Below are 25,654 nucleotides of genomic sequence, written 5' to 3'. Positions count from 1 at the left end.
TGTGTGTGCAGGACACTGGTGTCTGGCCCTTCTGGCTAAGCAAGGGCCTGACCTGGTCCGCCCAGGAGCCTGCTGACCCCCAGCAAGTCTCCCAGATCCCGCTCCTCACCTGGGGTCCCGCCGGAAGGCCACCAGCTGCAGCTCGCCCCGCCTGCCCGCGGCCCCGCCCCTCCTCGGCCGACCCGCCTTTCGCCCTGCCTCCCGGCGGTCCGACTCCGCCCCTCCACCTCCCCGAGTGCCCCGCCCCCCCCAGGCCGGCCCCGTCCCTTCCTGCCGCTCTTCTGGCTTCCCCGGGACCCCGCCCCTCCCGCCCCTTGTCCTGCTTCCCGGCGGTCCGACCCCGCCCCTCCACTTCCCCGAGGGCCCCGCCGCTCGACAGCCCTCCCGCGGCCCTGCCCCCGCAGGCGGCCCCGCCCCCGCAGGCGGCCCCGCCCCTCCCTGCCGCTCTCACGCCTTCCCCGAGACCCCGCCCCTCCCCGCCCCTCGTCCTGCCTCTCCGCCCCGGCGCGGCCCTGAGCTTTGGTTCCCGTGCCCCGCCAGTCCCGTATGTTTTTCCGAGGGGGTCTGGTCGCTTTCTCGCCTTGTGTGCGCGCCCTTCGGCCTGGTCCTGTCGCGGCCATGAACACTGGCAGTTTCGTTGTGTCGCAGCCGCTCAATTACCGTGGCGGGGCCCGCGTGGAACCGGTGGACGCCTCCGGCACCGAGAAGGCGTTCGAGCCTGCAACCGGTAACGGAATGGAGACCGGGCGGCGGGGTTGGGGGTGTTGCGGCGGGGGGCCCGCGGGGGTCATGGGAGGGGACCGGTGGGGGGACGCGGCGGCGGCGGCGGGCCCGGGGGATCATGGCGGGGGGAGGCTGGGGGGAAGCGGTGGGGTTCCGGTGCGGGTTGGCGCCTCCCCGTCCCACTCGTGGACGGACGTGTTCTACTGCCCTGAATCTTCATTTAGTGCTTTCTGCAAACGTTTGCTGTGACAGATGAGTGACGGTGTGGAAAATAGAGTTGTCTGTGCAGGCAGCTAAGGACTCCGTGCAAACACGAATGCATCTGCATAGCGACCCGGGGCGGGCGGGGGGGGGGGGGCGGGTAGGTGTGTGAGGTTGTGCCCCTGTTTATTACTAACTTTTATTAAAACGTGTTTTAAAATGTTTAGTCATTTTTGAGAGAGACAGGGCACGAGCAAGGGAGGGGCAGAGAGAGAGGGAGGCACAGAATCCAAAGCAGGCTCCAGGCTCTGAGCCGTCAGCACAGAGACCGACGCGGGGCTCGAACTCACAGACCGTGAGATCATGACCTGAGCCCAAGTTGGCGCTTAACCACCTGAGCCACCCGGGCGCCCTGAAGACTAAATTTTTATTTTACTTTATATATTTTGAGAGAGAGCAAATGGGGAAGGAGCAGAGAGAGAAGGAGAGAGAATCCCAAGCAGGCTCCCTGGTGTCAGCCTGGAGCCCGACATGGGGTTTGAACTCACAAACCGTGAGATGCCCTGAGCTGAAACCCAAGAGTTGGTGGTTTAACCAACTGAGTCACCCAGGTGCCCCTATTTATTTATTTTAATTTTTTTTAATTTTTAAAAAAAATTTTTTTTTTCAACGTTTATTTATTTTTGGGACAGAGAGAGACAGAGCATGAACGGGGGAGGGGCAGAGAGAGAGGGAGACACAGAATCGGAAACAGGCTCCAGGCTCTGAGCCATCAGCCCAGAGCCCGACGCGGGGCTCGAACTCACGGACCGCGAGATCGTGACCTGGCTGAAGTCGGACGCTTAACCGACTGCGCCACCCAGGCGCCCCTTGATTCACTTTAATCCCCTGTAATTATTTTTCTTGTGAATGCCGAGATCGTACCATTTCTAGCCAACGAAGAGGCTTTCTAAGTTGGCTCCTGGGTCCATTTAGCATGACTCTGGTTGTCATTGGTGGCTTCCTTGCTAAGTGGCATGACGAGATGTTTCGGAGCCATTTTGCATTTCCTACCTGACTTGACTGCAACGCTTTCGCCAAAGAGGCCTGGTTCTTTTTACTGGGAAATGGTATTTGGAGACTGTAATCAGAGCACTAAGGTTGTGCACTGAAACTGGGTTGCTCGGTTTCTAGGCTTTTTTGTTTTTTTTAATTTTTTAAATATTTATTTTTGAGAGAGACACACAGAGTGTGTGCAGGGGAAGAGCAGAGAGAGAGGGAGACACAGAATCCGAAGCAGGCTCCAGGCTCTGAGCTGTCAGCACAGAGCCCAACCCGGGGCTCAAACCCATGAACTGCGAGATCACGACCTGAGCCGAAGTCGGATGCCCAACCGACTGAGCCACCCAGGTGCCCCGGTTTCTAGGCCTTTTTTGTGGACTAAGATGGGTAATATGTTTTGTCGTTGTCATTTTAAGATAAAATACATCATGAATTTATACCGATGCCCTCCCCCCTACTTAAATTTAGGGCTTCATAGTTTTTACCTAATTTCTTTTTTTTATTAAAAATTTTTTTTTTTTTCAACGTTTATTTATTTTTGGGACAGAGAGAGACAGAGCATGAACGGGGGAGGGGCAGAGAGAGAGGGAGACACAGAATCGGAAACAGGCTCCAGGCTCTGAGCCATCAGCCCAGAGCCTGACGCGGGGCTCGAACTCCCGGACCGCGAGATCGTGACCTGGCTGAAGTCGGACGCTTAACCGACTGCGCCACCCAGGCGCCCCTTACCTAATTTCTTTAATCTGTGTCTCTTTTATCCACATCCTAAGAATTCCAGTTTTGAGTACCAGAAATGATAGACTATCATGTCATTCATTAGCATAATCCTATGATATCTGCCAAAAGTCTCAGAATATCAGTACTAATATCACTTCTATCAATATGATTACTGGAAATAGTAGTCACCCAGGCGCCCCTGTTTTTTTTTTTTAAGTTAGAACTACAGTAATGCCTTCAACCACATGCACAGAAGAGGATTGGGATTTCTTGAAGGACGTTGGTGAAAACATTAGTGCTGAGAACCAGGAGCTTGCACAGATGGCTCCAATGAGTGTGAATGAGAACTCTGTTGCCATCTCAGCCTTAAAACACTCCTGTGGGTGCATCAGACTTGGGGAAGGGAGGGGTGTCTGGGTGGCTCAACTGGTTAAGCATCCGACTTCGGCTCAGGTTACCATCTGGTTGTTGGTGAGTTTGCTTTGGGCTCTGTGCTGACAGCTCAGAGCCTGGAGCCTGGTTCAGATTCTGTCTCTCTCTCCACCCCTCCCCTGATCACACTTTGTCTCTGTCTCTCTCTCTCAAAAATAAATATTCAAACAAAAGAGAATTGGGAAAGGGGGGGAAAAGCCCTGCTTTTATCCAGTGCTTCAAGTTGCCAAGCACAGTGCTGGGCCCTGGATTTGCTCTGAGAATTCTGAAGGTAACACAGCTAACGAGGAAGAGGTTTTGGTTTTGGTTTATGTTTGTTCTGCTGGGCTGTGTGGGATGTTTGTGGGGAGAAAAATGTGAATGTTTTGTGCAAACCAGAATGGCGGGTAGCCAGAGACAAAACCGGTTTGCAAAGGACTGGAGAATTTAAGATCAACTAAGGCACTAAACCACAGAGCAGCAGTTAGTCTGAGCAGGAAGGAGCCACGGGGGTCCTCAGACTCTCCTGGGGGAGACTGCCTCTCCACCCCCATCCCCACACTTACGAGGGGAAAAGAAAATCTGCTCTGTATTTTAATTGCCTACAGTGTATGTGAACTTTAGCCACTGCCTTTACCAACTAGCTATTCACGTTTTAACAGAAATTGCAGGCTTGCCAAAGGTCTCTGGACAGAGTCCCAGAGGTTCTTAGAGGGGGAGGGAGAAGGAACTGCTGATTGGTGTACTTCAAGAATTCAGTGGGAGAGTCTGTCACAACCCTTGGCCTGTGGGGTCATGTTACATGGAAATAGGGAATGACCTTGGAATGAGAAAAGGAGAGACGGGACTTTGCTATATTTGGGGGAAACTTTTTCTGGCGTTTAGGGTTATGTTTTCCTGATAACTGTTTGTTAATCATATTCAAGCGTATTCATCAAGCATCAGCAGGATGATACGATTTCTACAGAACAGAGCTTTTAAATGAGAGTTCATAACCCCAGAAACCGAGTACTTGCAGCCTCGATTTCACAAGACCTCGGAGATTCTCAAATACCGTTAAAGAGAGGTGGCAAAACCCAGCTGCAAAATAGAGGACAGAGGTTCTCAACCCGGAGGCCATGCTGTGCTTAGGGCAAGGCACCTCGTCTCTCTGGAATTCTGTGGTGTGGTCAAGTACTTTTTCCTGGTTTCCTAGTTTGCAACTTTTGTTAGATTCCTAAAGGATTCAGTCACCTCGAAATAAAGGAAAGAACTGCCTGTGTGTGGGGGGGGGGGGGGGGGGGGGGGAGGTCATTAAATCCGACCACACTTACCAGCAAGAAGGGTCACTTACAGGGAATTTGGATACACAGTACTTTGAATGTGAGGCCACGTTGGCGTTACTGTTAACTGTCCTGTCCTCCTAGGCCGAGTGATCGCTACCTTCGCGTGCTCAGGAGAGAAGGAAGTAAACTTGGCTGTCCAGGATGCAAAGGCTGCCTTTAAAATATGGAGTCAGAAATCTGGCATGGAGCGTTGTCGAGTTCTTTTGGAGGCTGCCAGGATAATAAGGGTATGTTTCATTAGTTTTTTTCTCTTTCAGAAACGTCCCCTTGTGTTGCTCTGAGGGTTCTTTGTGATGCTTTGCACTTAGACTTTGATGCTCTGTTAGGTTAGGCTTTTTTTTACAAAATGGAAACACCTTTTCTTTCTCTTTCTTTTTTCTTTTCTTTCTTTCCCTTTTTTTTTTTTTTTCCCATTGAGAGAGAGGGCGCAGGTGAGAGAGCAGTGGGGCTCACCCCAAGCGGGGCTCCTACTCCCCGGAAGTGGCTTGAACTCATGAACCGTGAGACCATGACCTGAGCTGAAGCCAGATGCTTAATCAATTGAGCCACGGAGGAGCCAGGAAAAAACGTTTTCATTTGATCACCTGGGGTATATAAAGGACATGCTTTCTTTGATTAATTGCTTTTCTGGACCTTGGCTCTCTGTGACCTCTCCCTTGTCAGGTTGTCTTCTCCATCTTTGTTATAATGTATCCTTTGCAGCTTGGCTCCTTTTCTTTTTAACTCTGTGTACTGGTTTCCTGTTTACTTTTTCTTCTGATGATGCTTAAGTTTTCTTTTTCAGATGCATTTTCTACCTTAATTGCCTGGGAAGATTTCATAGATTTATAGATATCCCCCCCCCTTTTTTTTTCCAATTTTAGAGCATGGGAAGGGGAGAGGGGTGGGGGTGGGGGTGGGTGGGAGAGAGAGAGAATATCTTAAGCAGGCTCCACACTCAGAGCCCGATGTGCGGCTCAATCGCATGACCCTGGGATCATGACCTGAGCCAAAATCAAGAGGTGAACACTCAACCGAGTGAGCATCCCAGGCACCCCTAGATATTCCGTTCTTAAAAAACAAAGTTAAACGTTTTATAGTCTTTTTAAAATAATTTTATTTATTTAAGTTATCTTTAGGCTCAACATTGGGCTCGAACTCATGACCCCGAGATCAAGCATTGCATGCTCCACTGTTTGAGCCCCTAAACTTTTCACAGTCTTTAAAAGCAAAAGGACTAGGTGCTTATTACAGAAAATTAGAAAATTCAGAAGGATGTACACCAAAGTATGAATCGTGGTTATCTCTGAGCTGTAGAACTTGGGTGATTTTTATTCTCATGAGTGTGTTAAGTCAAAAGCTGCGATGTGTCTGAGAATTCCCCTACTTGCAAAGATATGTTGCATATAGGGATACAGTAAAATTTTGGTTTGCAAGCATAATTTGTTCCGGAAACATGACTGTAATCCAAAGCGCTTGTACATCAAGGTGAATTTCAAGAACCGTGGGCTCAGTTGTGATCATGTGTCATGTACTACTCGAATTGCAAGACATCGCTGGTTTATCAAGTTGAAATCTTTGGAGGTGTTTACTTGTCTTGCAGAACACTCACAGAATAAGTTATTCACGATCCAAAGCTTTAATTTGTTTTAGGAAATTAAGAACAAAAGTGTGTGTGTGTGTGTGTAGTGATGGAAGACTTGAGAGTTGCTGGGTCAGAGAAAGATACAGGTTATCACTCACAATAAAATGCAGTAGCCAGAGTAGTGCCTTAGCACTAGTTTTCTGAGCCACAGTCCCCACAGGGAAATGCATTGAGCCAAACATCACTCTCTTGCATGCAGTGGGTTGCCCCATAGGACGGGAACCCTAAAGTTATGAGATTCCGTTGATATAGGAGCTGCTCTCACATCAGTGCCTGTGTTCTTCTCTGCAGTGAGAGAGATTACTCTTTGTTAAACAGATCTCCAGGGTTAAGGGGGAAGGGGTTACTGGGTTTATTTCCCTGGAAAGTAAGCAGATGTCTCCAAAAAGGGGAAGCAGAGAGCCTTCTATCTCCTCACCCCTCCAGGCACCTCTATCTTTAGGGAAACACTGTGTCTGTTTTTCAAAGGCCTTTGCTTCTCAGTCAGCTTGCCAGGGTCGTTTGCTCAAAAAGCCGGGGCCACAGAGATGTCAAAATGTTCATGGAGCATTTTCTCCCAACTAAGTATTTTCCCCTATTATTAAAAAATTAATTTTGGGGTGACTGGGTGGCTCAGTCAGTTGAACATCTGACTCTTGATCTTGGCTCAAGTCATGATCTCCTAGTTTGTGAGGTTCAAGCCTGCGTTGGGCTCTGTGCTGATGGTGCGGAGCCTGCTTGGGATTCTGTCTGCCCCTTTCTTCTCCCCCGTCTTTCCCCTCCCCCCACTTCTCTCAAAATAAATAAATAAAAACATAAGTATTTTAAATTAGACCAAAAGCAATAAAGCAGATGATTTATTATTTTAGTTTTTCACCTTTTCTTAGCACATAAGCATTTAGGGTTGTTGTGTCCTCTTAAGAATTGACCCCTGGGGTGCTTGGGTGGCTCAGGTTAAGCATTCGACTTTGGCTCGGGTCATGATACCGTGATTTGTGGGTTCGAGCCCCATGTTGGGCTCTGTGTGGACAGCCCAGAGCCTGGAGCCTGCTTCGGATTCTGTGTCTCCCTCTCTCTCAGCCCTCCCCTACTCATGCTCTATCTCTCCCTTTCTCTCAAAAATAAACAAACATTAAAAAAAAAAAATTGGCCCCTTTATCATTGTTAAGTGACTCTTTTTTTTTTATCCTGAATAATATCTAATAATATTCTTTTGCTCTGAAATGGACTCTGTTTGATATTAGTTTTCTTTTCCTTTTAACCTCTCCCCCTTTCCATTAATATCTGTGTTACTGTGTTAGTCAAAAATATATTGCTATCTTTTTGTAATGCTCCTGTCTGATGCTCATGCCCTATACCTGCCTTTACCCAAAATTATCCCGTAACTGAACAGATTCCACCCTCTGATCATAACCTATAATCATAACCTTCCACTGTTTATTAGTTCTTCCCTTTCTTTTTTTTTAAGATTTTACTTTTGGGGCGCCTAGGTGGCTCAGTCGGTTGAGCTGTCTGACTTTGGCTCAGGTCATGATCTCATAGCACGTGGGTTTGAGCCCCATGTCAGGCTCTGTGCTGACAGCTCAGAACCTGGAACCTGCTTCAGATTCTGTGCCTCCCTCTCTCTCTGCCCCAACCCACTCACATTCTGTCTCTATGTCTCTCAAAAATAAATAAAACATTAAAAAAAAATTTTAAGATTTTACTTTTTACTTTTTTAAAGTTTATTTATTTTGAGAGATGGAGAGCGTGACTGGGGGGTCGGGGGGAGAGGCAGGCGAGAGAATCCCAAGCAGGCCCCACGCTGTCAGCCGCTGATGTGGGGCTCAAACTCGCGTACTGTGAGATCTTGCCCTCAGCCAAAATCGAGTCAGACGCTTAACCAATGGAGCCACCCAGGTGCCCCAAGGTAAAAATATTTTATATTTACCCACATTTTTACCATTTCCAGTGCTCTTCATTTCATTCCTTTGTGTAGGCCCAGATTTCCATCTGGTGTCATATTTATTCTGCTTGAAGAAATTTCTTTTTTTTAATTTAATTTAATTTAATTTAATTTTATTTTTTTTTCCAACGTTTATTTATTTTTGGGACAGAGAGAGACAGAGCATGAACAGGGGAGGGGCAGAGAGAGAGGGAGACACAGAATCGGAAACAGGCTCCAGGCTCCGAGCCATCAGCCCAGAGCCGGACGCGGGGCTCGAACTCCGGGACCGCGAGATCGTGACCTGGCTGAAGTCGGACGCTCAACCGACTGCGCCACCCAGGCGCCCCAAAGAAATTTCTTTAGCATTCCTTATAGCACAGTTTTGCTCGTGATGTTCTTTCAGCTCTTGTGAGCCTGAAAGTCTTCATTTTGCTTTCACTTTTGAAAGAATTACAGGTATCTAATTCTAGGTTGACAGTTTTTTTTTTTTGTTTTAGTTCTTTTTTTTATTTTTTTATTTTTTTTAACATTTTATTTATTTTTGAGAGAGGGAGAGGGACAGAGTGTGATTGGGGGAGGGACAGAGGGAGAGGGAGACAGAATCTGAAGCAGGCTCCAGGCTCTGAGCTGTCAGCACAGAGCCCGACGCGGGCTCGAACTCCCAGACCGTGAGATCATGACCTGAGCCGAAGTCGGACACTTAACCAACTGAGCCACCCAGGCGCCCCAGTTATTTCTTATTTTGTAAGCTATCTGCGTTCCTTTCATTTCATTTCATTTAAAATTTTTTTTTTTTTATTGTTTACTTATTTTTGAGAGAGACAGAGCTCGAGAGGGGGAGGGGCAGAGAGAGAGGGAGACCCAGAATCCGAAGCAGGCTCCAGGCTCCGAGCTGTCAGCATAGAGCCCGACGCGGGGCTCGAACTCCCAGACCGTGAGATCATGACCTGAGCCGAAGCCAGATGCTCAACCGACTGAGCCACCCAGGAGCCCTTGTTGTTTTAGTTCTTTAAATTAGGAAGTTCTAACTAAATTTCTGCCTATCTCTTCTCCTCGGGGCCTCCAATTACACATAGCCTCGGTGGCTTGAAGCTCTCTCCTGGTTACTGATGCTGTTTGAGTTTTTCCTGTTTTTTTCTCTCTGTGTGTTTTAGTTTGGATATTTTCCAGTGTTACCAGTACTTTAATTTAAAAGTTACTAACTGCAAGGGCACCTGGGTGGCTCAGTCGGTTGAGCCACCGACTTCGGCTCGGGTCACGATCTCGCGGTTCGTGAGTTCAAGCCGCGCGTCGGGCTCTGTGCTGACAGCTCAGAGCCTGGAGCCTGCTTCCGATTCTGTGTCTCCCTCTTTCTCTCTCTCTGCCCCTCCCCCACTCATGCTCTGTCTCTGTCTCAAAAATAAACATAAAAAAAAAAAAAATACTAACTGCAGAAAACCTGTCTCGGTGCCCACAAATTGCAATGTCAGGCCTGCCCAGAGTATTTTCTGATCTTACCAGCATGCACTGGGCGGGACACCATAGGTAGTGGCATAGAGGTCTGCAGTATACTTTGAAAGTGTGCGGAGGAGGGAAAACACTCAGAGGGATGACCGCAGCCTGCTGGTGTTGGGCCCCGTGGAGACAGACGTCGTCTGTGTCCGAGAGCACAGGGTCTGGGCTAATTTATTTAGAACTTACCAGCTTCCTGTTTTAGAAATAGGTTTCGTGAAGGCAGAGAATGGATCTCTGTATTTTTTCTTAGTAATGAAGGTAGAATGACTCAGTCAAAAGTCTTTATTTCTCAGGTCTTTATAGAAACATGACACGTTCAGATCTCACTGTCAGGACTTCCCTTTCCTGTGTTTCCTCTTGATTTTGATATTCCTGCTCCCTCTTCTCTGATATTTGTACTGTTGACACATGGCTTGGGATTAATTTCAGTTGCCGTTTCATTTGCTTCTGGTCTGGCTCACCACTTACCCATTTTAATAAGACAGTGCTACATCTTGTCATTTGTTTGATTCACCTTTTATGTGTGTTCACATATCACCCTCTCATGTATTTTACATCCGGTCCATGAGAGCAAATGTGTGTTTCTTACATGCACCATTCATTCGGTTCTCTCACCTTGGGGACAAAGAAAGGGGAAATTAGCTTTTCTCTTGAGGTCAGTTTCCCAAACCTTTCCAGTCATCCCTGGACCATCTCCAGCATCTCTCAGCCACATAGGCTACAACTGGAACAGTATTTCGTAAGAGAATTGATGAGTACTGACCATTAGAAAATAATTATCTTGGGGCGCCTGGGTGGCTCAGGCGGTTAAGCGTCCGAGTTCGGCCCAGGTCATGATATCATGGTTTGTGGGTTCGAGTCCCACATCGGGTTCTGTGCCAACAGCTCAGAGCCTGGAGCCTGCTTCAGATTCTGTGTCTCCAGCGCTCTGTGCCCCTCCCTCACTCACTCCCTCTCAAAAATAAATAAACATTGAAAAAAAATTATCTCGTGATTTTCACCTGCTGCATGTCTTGGGGTGAATTAAAGCTGTGCGTGTAATATAACTTCTCACCTGCCAGTTGTGTGTGTAGCCATCGTGTGTCATTGGCTGTCTCACTCTATACGTGCAGACGCATATGTGTGCACATATACGTACTTATACATGTATACACATATGATGCTCGCTTCTCAAACCATACCTTTTCTAATTGATCTGGAAGGGGGGTATTGGTCTTAAATCTGTGACGATTAACTTGAGGGGGGCACAGGGCTGCTGTTGAGCGGTAAGCTTTCTCTCCCAGATGTCGTAGTGCCACTCCTTCTAAAGCGCGAGCTGTTTCTGTTTTTGGAAATTGGGCAGCATATTCTGAGTGTTGAATCTGTTGGGGCATATGATAAGAAGTCTTAAGTCTAGTCTTCCGTTTTACCCAAAGGAACGGAGGGATGAAATCGCCACCGTGGAGACCATCAACAATGGAAAGTCCATCTTCGAGGCCCGCTGGGACATCGACACCTCCTGGCAGTGCCTGGAGTACTACGCGGGCTTGGCTGGATCCATGGCTGGTAAGCCCCAGCTGGGCCTTTCGGGAACCACTGACCGGGAGGCAGAAACAGATCCTAGTGGCGAAGGGGAGACATTTGGGGCTTGAGACAGACCTGGCTTAAAATCCTGGGTTTAGCCACTCTCTGCATGGGTGACCCCGAGAATTACTTTACCTTTCCTTGTTGAAACTGGAGATGATAATCCCTGTTTTCTTGGGTTATCATAAGGGTTAAATGAGAAAATATCTGGAAGGCACTATGCATGGTGTCTGAGCTTCAGGCCAAGTTGTTGAAAAGCCAAGAGTCAGTCAGTGTTCTCAATATTTACTAGTTCTACCTAGTTAGCAAAAAAGATTTTCTCGATTCTTTGTGAAGTTTACAGTAGTGGGTGTTGGATGGCTTCACAGGACCCAGGAGGGCTGTGGGGAGCCAGAAGTCTGACATGTGGGTCCTGCTCTGGAGGCTTCCCTTATTTCCATCATTTAAAAAAAAAGTTTTTTTTTAATGTTTATTTATTTTTGAGAGAGACGAGTGCGAGTGGGGGAGGGAGAGGCTGAGAGAGAGGGAGACACAGAATCGGAAGCGGGCTCCAGGCTCTGAGCTGTCAGCACAGAGCCTGACGTGGGGCTTGAACCCATGAACAGTGAGATCATGACCTGAGCCGAAGTCGGACGCTCAACCGACTGAGCCACCCAGGCGCCCCCCCCATCTCACTTCTTCAAGTTACTGTCTGTTAGGTGCTCTCCGGTTGTAGAGAATTATATGAAGTTGAGTGAACACGGGTTTGGAGGATGGAAAGGATTCTTCACTGGAGTGACTATGCAGAGGCAGCGTCCGCCCGGCGAGAATGAACAGAAGAGCGGAGACGGGGAGGAGGCCGGCGCAGTGGAGCACGGCTGAGCACGGCTATTGGCGGAGTCTTGGGAAAAGCAGTCCTGCATTCTCCGTGACGCCTCTGTTTTCCCCTCAGGTGAACACATCCAGCTCCCAGGCGGATCCTTTGGTTATACCAGAAGAGAACCACTTGGCATATGCGTGGGAATAGGGGCCTGGAACTACCCCTTCCAGATCGCCTGCTGGAAGTCCGCTCCCGCGTTAGCGTGTGGTAAGAGTGAACGGTTCTTCCACCCATGAGCTGTCCGTTCTGTCCCTCACCTTTTCGTGTGCGCATGCACACACACTCATTTGCACACTCCCGCTCCACATCATAAGGGGCCTGCGTTGGGGCACCCGAGGCCCCGAGGACCTGCGTCTGCTCCCGCCCGGCCTCGTCGGGGCTTCTAGTGTATGTTATGCATGCGGATTACATCCATATTATTCCCACTTCTGCTTTTATTTTGTTTTTAAAAATTTTTTTAATCTTTATTTATTTTTGAGAGAGAGAGAGACAGAGTGCGAGCAGGGGAGGACAGAGAGAGAGACACACACAGAATCGGAAGCAGGCTCCAGGCTCCGAGCAGCCAGCACAGAGCCCGACGCGGGGCTCGAACCCACAAACCATGAGATCATGACCCGAGCCAAAGTTGGATGCTCAATTGACTGAGCCACCCAGGTGCCCCTGTTCCCACTTTTATTTATCTTATTTTTGTTATGGAAAGGAAGAGTGTTCATTTTGGTCCTGGAAGTCTTCTATTTTACCGTGGAATTGATTTCGATTTGTGCTACTTGTAAGCTCTCTTCCTTTCTGGACAAGGATCGTGAAATGAACCTTTGGGTAGGAAGAGGCACTCGGGGGGCGCCTGGGTGGCTCAGTCGGTTAAGCGTCTGACTTCATTCCAGGTCATGATCTCACGGTCCATGAGTTCGAGCCCCGTGTCGGGCTCTGTGCTGACAGCTCAGAGCCTGGAGCCTGCTTCAGATTCTGTGTTTCCTTCTCTCTCTGCCCCTCCCCTGCTCATGCTCTGTCTCTCTCTGTCTCAAAAATAAGTAAAACATTAAAAAAAGAGAAAAAAAGGAAGAGGCACTCGGGAGTGTGACTTAAGCAGAAGATACACTTACTCCTTCCTTTGTGTCTTAAGAGAAATGGTAAGACTTCCTTCTGAGTGACTGGCGGGCTGACTTAGAAAGTTTTTCATACTGTTTAAAGAGGAATTGATGGGAAAAGAGGATTTACGGCATCTTAGAAAAATACAAGGTGTAAAAAAAGCATTACTGGAAAAAAAATGTTACTATTAGGACATTGTGTTGAGATCGCAGCTTTTCTCGTGTTGCTGCCTCGTGTTCTTCTGCTTTTTGCATGTTCTCTTGTGAGCTGGAGCTTCCATTTTCCGGGATGACTACAGCTAAGCCACTGGTTTGGAGACTCTGAACAAATTAACCCTTTCTGGTCTTCAGTTTCTACTTGTAAAGATTTTTCTTTCAGTTCTTGAGAAAGTGCGCGCATGTGAGCAGGGGAGAGGCAGAGAGAGAGGGAGGGAGAATATCAAGGAGGCTCTGTGCTGTCTGTGCAGAGCCTGACTCCGGGCTCAAACTCACGAACCGTGAGATCATGACCTGATCGGAAACCAAGAGCTGGACGCTCAACCAGCTGCGCCACCAGGCACCTGTGGAGTTGTTCTGGACTCGTCCTCCTGTCCGATCCTGTCCTCGGTGGATCACCAGTATTAAAAAAACCTTTTGTTCTTGTGTCTTGGGTTTGTGCAGGTAACGCCATGATCTTCAAACCCTCTCCCTTCACGCCGGTGTCTGTGCTGCTGCTGGCTGAAATCTACACGGAGGCCGGCGTGCCCCCTGGGCTCTTCAACGTGGTGCAAGGAGGGGCCGCCACGGGCCAGTTTCTGTGTCTGCATCGTGATGTGGCCAAAGTCTCCTTCACTGGGAGTGTGCCCACTGGCTCGAAGGTGAAGATAAAACCAGCATCGGTTCAAACACACACACGGCAGTGCCCGGCCGGCGTGGAGTAGACGTCGGAGGCTCGTCTTCTGATCTGACCTGGCTTGAACTGGGAGGGGGCTGCCGCAGGGATTGGGGGCAGAGATCTGAAGTGTGCTCCGAAGGTGTGAAGCAGGGAGGGAAGTACAGTGGGACGATGAGGACCGCCGACCAGAGGGGGCCCCGTGGGGACAGAAGCCCTCACCTCCCGCCCGCGTCTGAGAGCGCAGGGTCTGGGCCGCCGCTGTGTCTTTGGTGTCTTAACTCATCAGTAGCAGCCACCTCAGAAGGAGGGGTAGCTGCTCAGTTTATTTCAGATGTGTTGTTTTGACCTTAATTGAGTGTTAGCCTTGAACATAGTAACAGCATTAGGAGTTTCTACCCATGGCATGCAAATGAACAGTATTTTTTAAAAAAAATGTTTATGTTTATTTTATCTTTGAAAGAGAGAGAGACAGAGCGTGAGCAGGGGAGGGGCAGAGAGAGAGAGAGAGAGAGAGAGACACACACAGAATCCGAAGCAGGCTCCAGGCTGAGCTGTCAGCACAGAGCCGCATGTGGGACCCGAACCCACAAACCATGAGATCATGACCTGAGCCGAAGTTGGACGCCCGACAGACTGAGCCACCCAGGCCCCCCCCGAATGAACAGTATTTTTAAAATGAATTCCCTCTTCAGAATGTCAGCTGCAGTCCTATGGTTCTTTTCAGGTATTCTGGAAAAGACTGTTCTAAACGGGTGAAGGGCAGAGTCATCGACCGGAACAAGGCTGCAGGTCCCATGTAGTTGTCCCAGAGGCTCAGCTTCTGGTGGGCTTAGCCTGCAGTTTTATCTGTGCTAAGCTTCTGAATGTGTTTGTTCTTGTTAAGATCATGGAGATGGCAGCTAAAGGAATCAAACCCATTACCTTGGAGCTGGGAGGCAAATCTCCCCTGATCATCTTCTCCGATTGTGACCTGGAGAACGCCGTGAAGGGAGCGCTGATGGCCAACTTCCTCACGCAAGGCGAGGTGAGCACTTGTCCCCAGCCGAGGGGTGAAAGGAATCTCTTTCCTTCGTCTAGCAGCATGTTTTGAAGCTGTCTGTTTCGAAGTAATTGCAGATTGACAGACACGTTGCACAGAGTGGAAAGAATTCCCAGGCACCCCTGACCCACGTTTCTCAGATGTTACCATTTTATCACGTTTCCTTTATCATTGTGTTTACCTCTGTACACCCGTAGGCTGGTTATTTTTTCCTGTTTCCTGAACGGTTTGAAAGTTTGCAGACGCAAGACTCATAACTTCTGTGGGCCTCTGTGCATTTCCTAGAAACAAGTGTGCTCTCTTCTGCAAGCACGGTGCACTCAGTAAAATCAGTAACCTCACATAGACGGTCTTCAGTCCACAGCCCCTCGTCAGATGTCATTTGTTTGCCGGGAGTCCTTTTAGCGAAGAAACAGACCCCACACAACCTCTTCTCTGGTCCAAGACCTAATTCAGGAAGGTGTGTTGCATTTAGTTGTTGTGTTTCCATAATCTTTAGTCAGGAACAGTTAGTTCTTTGGTTATTCTCCTCTTTCCAGGACCTTAACATTTTTGGGGAGTATGAGCTGTTTATTGTGTAGAATGTCCCTCATGATGGTGGGGAGTCCGTCTGGTGTTTCCTTTTGAGTAGATTTAGGTTATGCGTTTTGGGCAGAAGCCACCATAAAAAGCGATGTTGGGTCCTCTTCGAAGGGCGGTTGACTTTGCCGAAGGCGTGTCTTCCTGGGAAGTTGCCGTGTCCTCCTCTGTGGTTCAGTCGAATCACACAGGAGACGGTGGCAGAGGCCTCTGTGCCTTCCCAAGCTGTCCCCCACTCATCTTAGCACCCTTTGGTGATTTTTCCTGGAAGCAGTTTCTATTATGGTGGTCCCCAAATGGTGATTTTCCAATTCTGTTGTTCTTTCTACATTTATTAGTTCCAAGTCTCTACTGTAAGAAGGAACTTTTCCTTCTCCTGTGTTTTTCTTTTTTTCTTTCCCACTCATTTATCATTATGGACCATGGATTCTTTCTTCTGTGGATTATAGTCCATTCCTGTCATTATTTATTTTGATGCTCAAATGACTGTAGATCTGGCTTGTGGCAGCCCATTTCTGTGACCTTTCTTCATTATTCCGTGAGCATGAGTGCTTGGTGTATTTTTGGACATCAGGATCTACGGTTCTGATGGCATTGGAAGAGTATTCATGCTCATGTCTACAGGAGGGTCTAAATAGTCAGAATTGATTTGTGATTTTAGAGCCAGACATTGACTGTGAAATGCTTCAGGTTTTTATTAGGCTCATGCCCTTAGTTCTTGGTCTGTTTTCACTCTTCCTCCCCTTCTGCTCTTAAAATACGTGCCCCCATTCAGCCACTGACAGGAGGCCGTAGGAGAAGTTATGTGGCTCATGGCACTATGAATGGCATTGAGGAAATGTAGACAGACAAAGAGACCTGACTTTCAGCTCAAAGCGCAGGCAGGTTTTTTGCTGATAGGGTGGTATGTGTGGTCCTGTTCAGTATGGGGATAATTTTTAGAGATGGAACTAACCTTTTGAAAAAGTCTACTGTCTCCTTTTAAGTTTAAAAAAATTTTTTTTTAACGTTTATTTGTTTTTGAGACAGAGAGAGACAGAGCATGAACGGGGGAGGGGCAGAGAGAGAGGGAGACACAGAATCGGAAACAGGCTCCAGGCTCTGAGCCATCAGCCCAGAGCCCGACGCGGGGCTCGAACTCACGGACCGCGAGATCGTGACCCGGGCTGAAGTTGGACGCTTAACCGACTGAGCCACCCAGGCGCCCCCCAGTGCTGTTTAATTCTTACCCTGGCCATTGAGGTAGTGGATTGTGAGTTTAAAACTGCCGGTTTCTTCCCCCTTTTCCTTTTTCTTTCCTTAACACACATACAAATTCATGTCTGTCTTTTAGGTTTGTTGTAATGGCACAAGAGTATTTGTACAAAAGGAAATTCTCGAGAAATTTACAAAGGAAGTGGTGAAAGGGACGCAGGGGATAAAAATTGGAGATCCCCTTCTGGAAGGTACAAGGATGGGCCCCCTCATCAACCGCCCACACCTGGAGCGAGTCCTTGGGTTTATTAAGCTGGCAAAAGAGCAGGTGAGGAACAAGCGGAGATGGCGTGGGGCAGGGGGAGGGGAATTAGTCCGAGTTGCACGTTATGTGTGTCGCTTTCCTGCTGGCTCGCGAGGCCTCAGCAGTGCTGTGCTCAGTACCTGCAGTGGAGTGACCGTGCATCTGTTCGGGACACACGTACCACTTCAGGACTGCGTGTCGGGGTTGTAAGTTTAACATGAAATGTGGGGCGCCTGGGGGGGCTCAGTCAGTTAGCGTCAGACTTCAGCTCGAGTCATGATCTCACGGCTCGTGGGTTCGAGCCCCGCGTTGGCTCTGTGCTGACAGCTCGGAGCCTGGAGCCTGCTTCGGATTCTGGGTCTCCCTCTCTCTCTGCCCTTCCCATGCTCATTCTCTGTTTCTCTGTCTTTCAATAATAAATAAACGTTAAAAAAAAAAAACCACCATGAAATGTGCATTCTTTTTTCTTCTCCGGCAGGGTGCTAAAGTGCTGTGCGGTGGAGACGTCTACGTACCTGAAGATCCCAAGTTAAAGGATGGTTATTACATGAGACCTTGCGTGTTGAGTATGTCCTTTTCTTGTTGGCTTTTAAACAGTTTGAATTAAATATCAGCTAGAAAAGGAGATTTATAAAATACGTGTGTGGTGTAAAGTAGGCATTGGCAGACCGTGTCCCCGCTGCTCAGATCTAAGGAGTAGAAGTTCTCCGTTACCTCCCGTGTGCCCTCCCTCTTGGACAGTCGTGTGCGTTGCTTTACCTGAGACTCAACTGGGTCTGAACCTGTTGTTCTGGAAGCAAGAAGCTCAAAAAAAAAAAAAAATGGAAGTGCACGTTTGATAAAAAACTAATGAGTTTCATTTTCTCAAGAAAGTTGATGAAGAGTAGGTTTTTCTTTAACTATATGTGTCATTAACAAGCCCAGTTTGTCAGTATGGCAATATTTTAAAATTAATGCGATTTAATAATTTTTAGCATCTCCTTTCAGTCTTAAACATCTCGTGACGTGGACAGTCGATTGTAGGGTCATCCCGCTGTCCTCAAATCCACTTATTTCTTCCCACCTCAGAGGTGACCACTGCCCTGGGTACCGCTGTTCTCATACCTTCTTCTGTCCTTTTACAGTATACGTTAGGATCCACGAATAAATGCCAGTATGTAAAAACAGTGGTAGTATAATAGGCTTTAAAAAACTATATTCAGGTTGAATTACATTGTGTGATTTCTTACATCTTGTCTAGAAGATAGATTCAGCTTACTGTTGCCCTAAGGTAGACAGTGGGGTCATTTTTCAGCACTCAATCATCTGATGGATTTTAAACCTTGAGCCCTTGCTAAAAAAAGAACCACTGAGGTTTGAAAGCTGTGAACCTAACATCTATAACATGGATTAGCTGGTAGTTATTAAGTGAACGGGAAAAGCTTACAATACGTTTTTAACCGTCAAGGTTTAGGATATTGTTTCCAGTTGTAGCTGTTGTAAGTAAAACTGTTAAACGATACTATGTGTGGGATTAACCCAAATGTATTAAGTATGCACTTCAGAAAAAGAAGGAACAGAGTATGCATCAAACTGTAAGTAGTGCAAATAGTGTAGTATAAGATAGTATAAATATTCATAAATAGTATAAGTATTTCTCTGGTTGCTGGGATTAAAGATGATTTTTATTATAGTTTGTACATTTCTGAAGACTACAGACTTTTCCACAGATAACATGTATTTGACAATTAGGCAAAAAATAATTGGTTTAAAGGTTATTTTGAGAGAGGGAGAAAGAGTGTGAAGGGGGGAGGGCCAGAGAGACAATCCCGTGCTGACAGCACGGAGCCTGACACGGGGTTTGATCTCACAAACTGTGAGCCAAAATCAAGAGTCCGGCACTTAAGTGACTTAACCGCCCAGGTGCCCTTGGGACAAAATTACTCTTTTCTTTTTTTTTTTTTTAATTTTTTTGTTTATTTATTTTAGAGAGAGAGACAGAGACAGAGCATGAGTGGGGGAGGGGAAGAGAGAGGGAGACCCAGAATCCGAAGCAGGCTCCAGGCTCCGAGCTGTCAGCACAGAGCCTGACGCGGGGCCCAAACTCACGAACTGCAAGATCGTGACCTGAGCCTAAGTCGGACGCTCAACCCACTGAGCCACCCAGGGGCCCCAGGGACAAAATTATTCTTAAACAGGCTGTGAACCTAGGCAAAGAACAGGGAGCTGACCATACTGAACTTTATTCTAGTGATTGCCAAAAGCCTGGTTTGTGGTCCATGATGTCGGTGCCACTTGGAAAACTTGTTAAAGAGGCAGATTTCCTGGCTCCTGCTCTAGACCGCTGAATGTAACTCTCAGGGACGGGGCCTCGTGATCTGCTTTTCTTTTTTTTTTCTTTTTTTTTTTTTCCAACGTTTATTTTTTTTTTGGGACAGAGAGAGACAGAGCATGAACGGGGGAGGGGCAGAGAGAGAGGGAGACACAGAATCGGAAACAGGCTCCAGGCTCTGAGCCATCAGCCAAGAACCTGACGCGGGGCTCGAACTCACGGACCGCGAGATCGTGACCTGGCTGAAGTCGGACGCTTAACCGACTGCGCCACCCAGGCGCCCCGAGTGATCTGCTTTTCAATGAGCTCCCGATTCATTTTTACTCACATTAAAGTTTGAGAGTGACTCCAGAGTCTAGATTAACTTTACTTAAGGTTTGGGAGTTAAAATCTGGTAAGTGTTGTGTTTCAGGCAGGAACCTTGCCTTTCCTGTATGTCAGTTATCACTTCATCTTTGCATCTCCTTTGACTTTCCAACATAGAATTCACTGCAAACAGAGACCTATGGGGTTCTCAACTTGCAGGAGATAAGAAAATATTTTCTGGGACTGCTGGGTGATGCATTGTCCTGAGTCCTTTTCTGGCTAATGGTTTCCCTAAAAATTGTACGCGGATTACTAGTCTTCAAGGAATTAGGATGTAGTGAACAATCCTTACACACTGTACTAAGAATTATTTAATACATCCTTGAAGGTAGTTCGGGTGTCCCCAAAGTACCGTGTGTCCAGAGTACTTTCCCTCCTTTGTTATACACAAGCTCTGAACCAGCTCTTAAGAGATTGTAGACTTGTCCTCTTTGCACATGTGTGAGGAGCTGGTTTTCACACTTTGGCTAATACAAAGCTGATGTTCACAGTAGGGTTCTCGAGCTGTCCTTACTGCCGTGTATTCGAGCATAATCACCCCCCCGCCCCCCCACAGACCACTGACGTTGGCTTTATCACCCTGTTTGCAGCCGATTGCAGAGACGATATGACCTGTGTGAGAGAAGAGATCTTTGGACCAGTTATGTCCATTTTATCGTTTGACACTGAAGCTGAGGTTCTGGAAAGAGCCAACAATACCACTTTTGGCCTGGCGGCTGGTGTCTTTACCAGGTATGTGGGGAAGCCACCTCCGGCAGCATTGCAGGAACAGGGGCCCGCTCGGTCTGCTCAGAGACCGTTACTCTCATTTCCTCCCTGGAGTTCACGTTGTCGTCAGCATTTTCTGTTTGCTTCAGGTGGAGTCAGAAGGTGCCAGAGTAACATTTTGTAGTTGGTCCTGAATGGCCAGAGAACTGCTGCCGTTGAGTTTAAAGTGAGGTACAAACATTGTTGATGAAAATTCTATCCCATGTCATTCATTTCATCGGACAGATATTTAAGGTTCCGATCTATGTGTCTATGTGTCTATGTAAAGCATCGGGTTAGGTGCCTATTGAAAAGGTACATGTCAGGGAATGTAGAAACCCATAAGCATTTAAACGCTGGGCAGGAGTCTTCAAAAACGTGATTTTTAGCCTCTTTATAGTAGTTCCTAATCGGAATGCATTGTAAAATAGGTAGGCATTTTTTTGGTTGTTGCGTATTTAGGATATTGTTTCCAGTTGTCGCTGTTGTAAGTAAAATTGTGATTAATCTCTCTGTACATAAAGTGTAACCATGATAACAAAAGAAAGAAGTGATTTGGGAGCCAGAATCTCCTTCAAAATGATGGCAGGTTGCTCGATTACATACAAACTTTGATTAGTCTTTGGTAGCGGTAGGAAGTTTTCTAAGACTACTTTACACTTGGAATTACGCTCTTTCTTTGGTGACAGTCGAGGTTAAGTGTTCTTTGTAGCTTCGTGGCGAGCAACCTGGGGAGGAAGACCGAGGTCCCCCCTTGAGGACCTGATGGGATAGCTTCTCTGTGAGCTCTGAAGAAAAGATCGAGGGGCTGCTGCTTTCTCGTGTGCCTGGTTTTGGGTAGGCTTTATTTTTTAGAGTAATTTCAGGGTCACTGCAAAACTGAGTGGAAGGCACAGAGGTTTCCCATGCACCTCCTCCCCCCCAGCCGCCTCCACTATCAGCGCCCCCCCCCCCCAGAGCAGCCCGCTGGTTGTAACTGGTAAACCTACTTGGATAGATCGCGATCACCCAAAGACCACAGTCACCCTAGGGTTCACGGTTGGAGTGGTGCATTCTGTGGGTTTGGATGATGGATCCGCTGTTACAGCATCACACGGAGTAGTTTCACTGCCCTGTAAACCCCCTCTGCGGACCTGCTCTTCGTGTTGTGAGGAGTGAGTGGGTTGAGTCACCCCAGCACAGAGCGAGGCAGTCACGAGGGGGGCGACTCCAGTGTGCTGCCACTTCCCTCGCAGCCTTGCAGGTCGGTTCACGCACCATGCAGCATATCCGCCTAAAGCGTACGATTCAGTGGTTTTTAGTGTATTTGTAGAGTCGCACAACCGTCGCCGTAATCTGATTTTAGAACTATGAACCTCCCAGGAACACAGGGAATGTTCCCCACCCCTCCCCGCGCCCCAGCCCCCTGCAACCACTAATCAACCTCCTTGTTATCTGCGTAGATTTGCTTACTTTGAATATTTTCTATAAATATGGCATCATACAGCATGTGACCTTCTGTGACTGGCTTCTTTGACTTGGAATAATGTTTTCAAGGTTCCTTTATGTCGTGGCAGCTGTCAGTACTTGGTGACGAATGTTCCATGGTGTGGATTCATTTTGTTCATCCGTTCACCTGTTGATGGACATTGGGATTGTTTCTACTTTTCTCCTACTATGAATAATGTCTCCACGAACACTCCTATCTTTGTGTGGAAATGTGCGATTTGTGCCGGGCGTATACCTAGAGGAGGGATGGCTGGGTGATTCTGCTCAACTCCGAGGCACCGCTAAACTGTTTTCCCATGTGAGGGCATCGTCTGGCGTGCCCACCGGCCACGCGGGAGGGTTCCAGTTTCTCCACATCCTGGGCAGCCCTTGTTACTGTCTGTCCTTTTTTTTTTTTTTTTTTTTTTTAAATGTTTGTTTATTACTGAGAAACAGAGAGAGAGAGAGAGAGAGAGAGCATGAGTAGGGGAGGGACAGAGAGAGAGAGAGAGGGAGACCCAGAATCCGAAGCAGGCTCCAGGCTCCGAGCTGTGAGCACAGAGCCCGACGCCGGGCTCGAACTCACAAACCGAGAGATCGTGACCTGAGCCAAAGTCCGGATGCTTAAACCACTGAGCCACCCAGGCACCCCACTGTCTGTCCTTTTGACTTCAGCCGTCCTGGTGGGTGGGAAATGGTGCCTCACTGTGGTTTTGATTTGGGTTTCTGGCAGTTGTGTTTTCCACTTTCTTGATACTCTCCTTTACAGCACAAAAATTTTAAATTTTGACAAAGCCTGATGCTTTTATCTTTTTGTCTGTTACTTTTGGTATCCTGTCTGAGAAGGCTTTGTCAGACCCAAGATTATGAAGATTTATTCCTGTTTTCTTTGAAAAGTTTTATGGTTTTTGCTCTGTTGTTTTAGGCCTGTGATCCATCTGAGTTAATTTCTATATATAGTGTAAGAAAGGGATCTCCCTTCATTCTTTGTGGAAATGTGGGTAGCCTGTTATTCTAGCCCTGTTTGTGACAATGTCCCTTCTCCCCATTTGAACTTGCTGCTGCTACGTGTTTTATAGATGCTTTTGGATGAGACCATGAAACTCAAATCCTTATATCTATTTTTGCCTGGATGACGCAAGATTTAAAACACATCTTGAAGAAACAAGAATCCGGCAGGATCTCAAAACCTTCAGACCTGGCAGTCTACCTTTTCCGTGGAAGTCGCAGAATGAACTGCTTCGCAATAATATAATACACTGTGTCTTCACAGGGACATCCAGCGTGCCCACAGGGTGGTGGCCGGGCTGCAGGCAGGGATGTGCTTCATTAACAACTACAACGTCAGCCCGGTGGAACTGCCCTTCGGTGGATACAAGAAGTCAGGTGAGGAGCCGGAAAGTGTGGATGCAAACCCGGCCTGTAGGGATACGGGTTGTAATTCAGACCACACTGACCAGGCTTCTGAACATTCGTGTCTCAGAATCACCTGGGAAAGTATACAGATTCTGGTCCTCCCCCAACCTGCTGCAGTGATCTCTGGGAATGGGAACCAGGCGTCTTCTTATTTTCCTTTTCTTTCCCCCAAAGCTCTCCAGAAGGTTCTAATGTGTATGTAGCCTGGCTTGTGAACTGCTAGTAGGCATCTCAGAAGGGTTTGTCTTGTGGGTAGAATTACTCTTTCTTCACGGGCTCTGGTCGCTGGTGGCATAAAACCGTTCCTGGCGGCTCCAGACTCGGGACATTTGTTGTCGTCCACTGTGGGGGGTTTTTAGGTGGAAAGTGTCTCTGAGCACCTCAGAAAGCATACGTTAATTTGTTTTCTTTATTCTGCCAAATCACTAAAGAGCCCTCAGTCTAACATTGAACAGTCCGTTGTGGCTATCCTGGTTGTCCCGGATGCTGCACAGGGACGTCCCCCCCTCCGCCGCTTGCCCAGCGCTCCCGGTGACGCAGTCAGTCTGGCCCCCCTGACGGTGACACGGTGACCGTGCAAGTCCGGTGTGTCGAGGGGGTGTAGGGGGCCAGGACAGGCTCTCTGGAGCTTGTCGCCTGTAAATATTCGCTGGCTGCCCTTCCCTTCCTCTGGAAAGTGTTGTGGACGTTGCAGGGGCACCAGTCTGGGCACCCGACCCCAGCCCCTGGGCAGGTGTGTGTGTGGCCGTCCCAGCAGACACGTGAACCCCGATGGGCGCTCGTGAGACGGCGGGTGTTCGCTCGACCGTCTATTTGGCACCTGGCTTGGAAGTGCCCTGGCACGCCCAGGGCCTGCCCGCCGACCGGCCTTGACCCTGCATGGGCGCCACTGCGGCCTGGGAGTCCGGCCGCTGCTCTGCAAGTACGTGCTCTTGGCCGGCTCCCCCCTCGGATCGGAACCTCTGGGTCGGTGCCCTCCGGTTTGTCTCCCTGGGGTGAGGTGAGAAGCAAAGGGGGCACACACACCCACCCTGGGTCACATGCCCACCTAGCTCTGTGCTCAGAGGATAAGGGAGGGAGCCAGAGACAGAGTGAGGCCTTGCCAGGGGTGAGCACCTTTTCTTTCTTTCTTTTTTTTTTTTTTGAGCACCTTTTCTTTTGAAGAGCGCCTCCTCCCCCGGAGACGTGTATTCTGGGGGACTGGGCCTTGCCCCTTGGAGGCAGAGCCTCCTGAAGTCAGAGGCAGGGAAGGCCAAGCACAGGATGCCGTCCTTTGAACGGGTAACCTCGTAACAGGGCAGGACTGGGGCTCTGAGCCGCCGAGCCACCTGAAGAGGCCCCCGCCCCCGTGAGTTGGCAGGGTGTAAACAGCAAGCAGCTCTTAACAGATTTCACAAAAGGAGGGGTTCAAAGGCCTGTTGTGTAGAGTTCGGTTCTCAGCAAGCACCAACTATCGGTTGTCGTAGAGACTTTCACACTTGATAGGAAGGTCCGAGCACTTTCACATCCCAACCCGGAGTAGTCGGCGCCTAAAATAAAGTTCTGTTGTAGGACCAAGATGCGGGTATTTCCCCGTCCCTGTCCCCGAAGGCCAGTGGGTCACTTCTCCCGTGCCTAGCTGTACAGCTGATGACGTGCACTTGGGGACTTTGTCCCAAACCTTGTCAGTTCTGTGTTCTTCCCCTGAGGGGGTGACTGACTTTGGAGGTCCCCATGACTTTTCCGGCCACCACAGTGGTGGCTCTTCCTCAGCCTTCTCTTCCTTCCAGGGTTCGGCAGGGAGAATGGCCGCGTGACAATTGAGTACTATTCACAGCTGAAGACCGTGTGTGTGGAAATGGGTGACGTGGAATCTGCCTTTTGAACATACGCGGCGAGCCCCGTCCGCGTGGCCACGCGTGGAACGGCGCCGGATCTCCAGGGGGCCACACGGCTGCCTCGGTTTCACACCCAGAATTGTGTCCCTCGGGATTAGAGAACGGCTCGGTGTTCTTCCTTCCTCACCTCTCAGTCCCCTTCCTGATGGAAAATTTGCCGAAGCACCTTTAAGACAATCAAGAAAGTGGTGATTTTCTCAAAGATTTCTGCAAAATCTTTAACACGCTTCTGGAGAACAGGGAGAGGGACCAGGATTATACTTCGTCCACGGGTTTGACCCGACAGCGCTCCTCCTCCGGCTTGCTTCAAAGTAGAGCTCGTTTCTTGCTCCCTGACAGTTTTGAGCTCTGGCCCCGTCATGGATTGCATTGCGAGAGCTGACAGTCGGGATGGAGATAATAGCCAGGGTCACGTTCTGTGTGATGGTTCACTTGCCAAAATAAGCCCTTTGTTTCCACTCAGTGCTGGTGTCCAGTCCTTGAACTACAGCTTTCTCCCTTGATAAATACAAAATAGTTGGAGGCTCCTGG

At 48.4% G+C, this 25,654-nt stretch overlaps 1 protein-coding gene and 1 long non-coding RNA gene across 3 annotated transcripts; one reads left to right on the top strand and one right to left on the bottom strand.

Annotated features, from left to right (window-relative positions):
* The first annotated feature begins 474 nt into the window (after positions 1–474).
* ALDH9A1 (aldehyde dehydrogenase 9 family member A1) lies at positions 475–25,654 on the top strand. 2 transcript variants are annotated; one of them, XM_045455419.1, is made up of 11 exons: positions 475–727; positions 4,500–4,645; positions 10,858–10,987; positions 11,937–12,071; positions 13,610–13,806; positions 14,707–14,847; positions 16,775–16,963; positions 17,418–17,505; positions 20,207–20,348; positions 23,104–23,216; positions 25,016–25,654. In XM_045455419.1, exons 1-11 carry the CDS (start codon positions 547–549, stop codon positions 25,108–25,110), a joined length of 1,557 nt encoding a protein of 518 aa, XP_045311375.1. In that variant the 5' UTR covers positions 475–546; the 3' UTR covers positions 25,111–25,654. The 2 variants fall into 2 exon arrangements, with proteins under 2 accessions (XP_045311375.1, XP_045311374.1); XM_045455418.1 differs by having other exon boundaries at positions 483–727; positions 24,999–25,654.
* Positions 2,297–2,808, bottom strand: LOC123586355. Its single transcript, XR_006706765.1, has 2 exons — positions 2,695–2,808; positions 2,297–2,450 (listed from the first exon to the last, which is right to left on the bottom strand). It is a non-coding gene; the product is annotated as an uncharacterized LOC123586355 (long non-coding RNA).

This window comes from Leopardus geoffroyi, chromosome C3 (assembly GCF_018350155.1).
Source record: "Leopardus geoffroyi isolate Oge1 chromosome C3, O.geoffroyi_Oge1_pat1.0, whole genome shotgun sequence".
Taxonomy (NCBI): Eukaryota; Metazoa; Chordata; class Mammalia; order Carnivora; family Felidae; genus Leopardus; species Leopardus geoffroyi.
Note: the sequence above shows the minus strand (reverse complement) of the source record. Positions and strands in the feature narration are given on the sequence as shown.

Bases quoted from the DNA above. Each gene is read 5' to 3' on its own strand.
- ALDH9A1 (XM_045455419.1), top strand. From the start codon at position 547: ATGTTTTTCCGAGGGGGTCTGGTCGCTTTCTCGCCTTGTGTGCGCGCC. The intron at 728-4,499 runs GTAACGGAATGG...CTGTCCTCCTAG, and splicing joins GGCGTTCGAGCCTGCAACCG to GCCGAGTGATCGCTACCTTC. The intron at 4,646-10,857 runs GTATGTTTCATT...TTTTACCCAAAG, and splicing joins AGGCTGCCAGGATAATAAGG to GAACGGAGGGATGAAATCGC.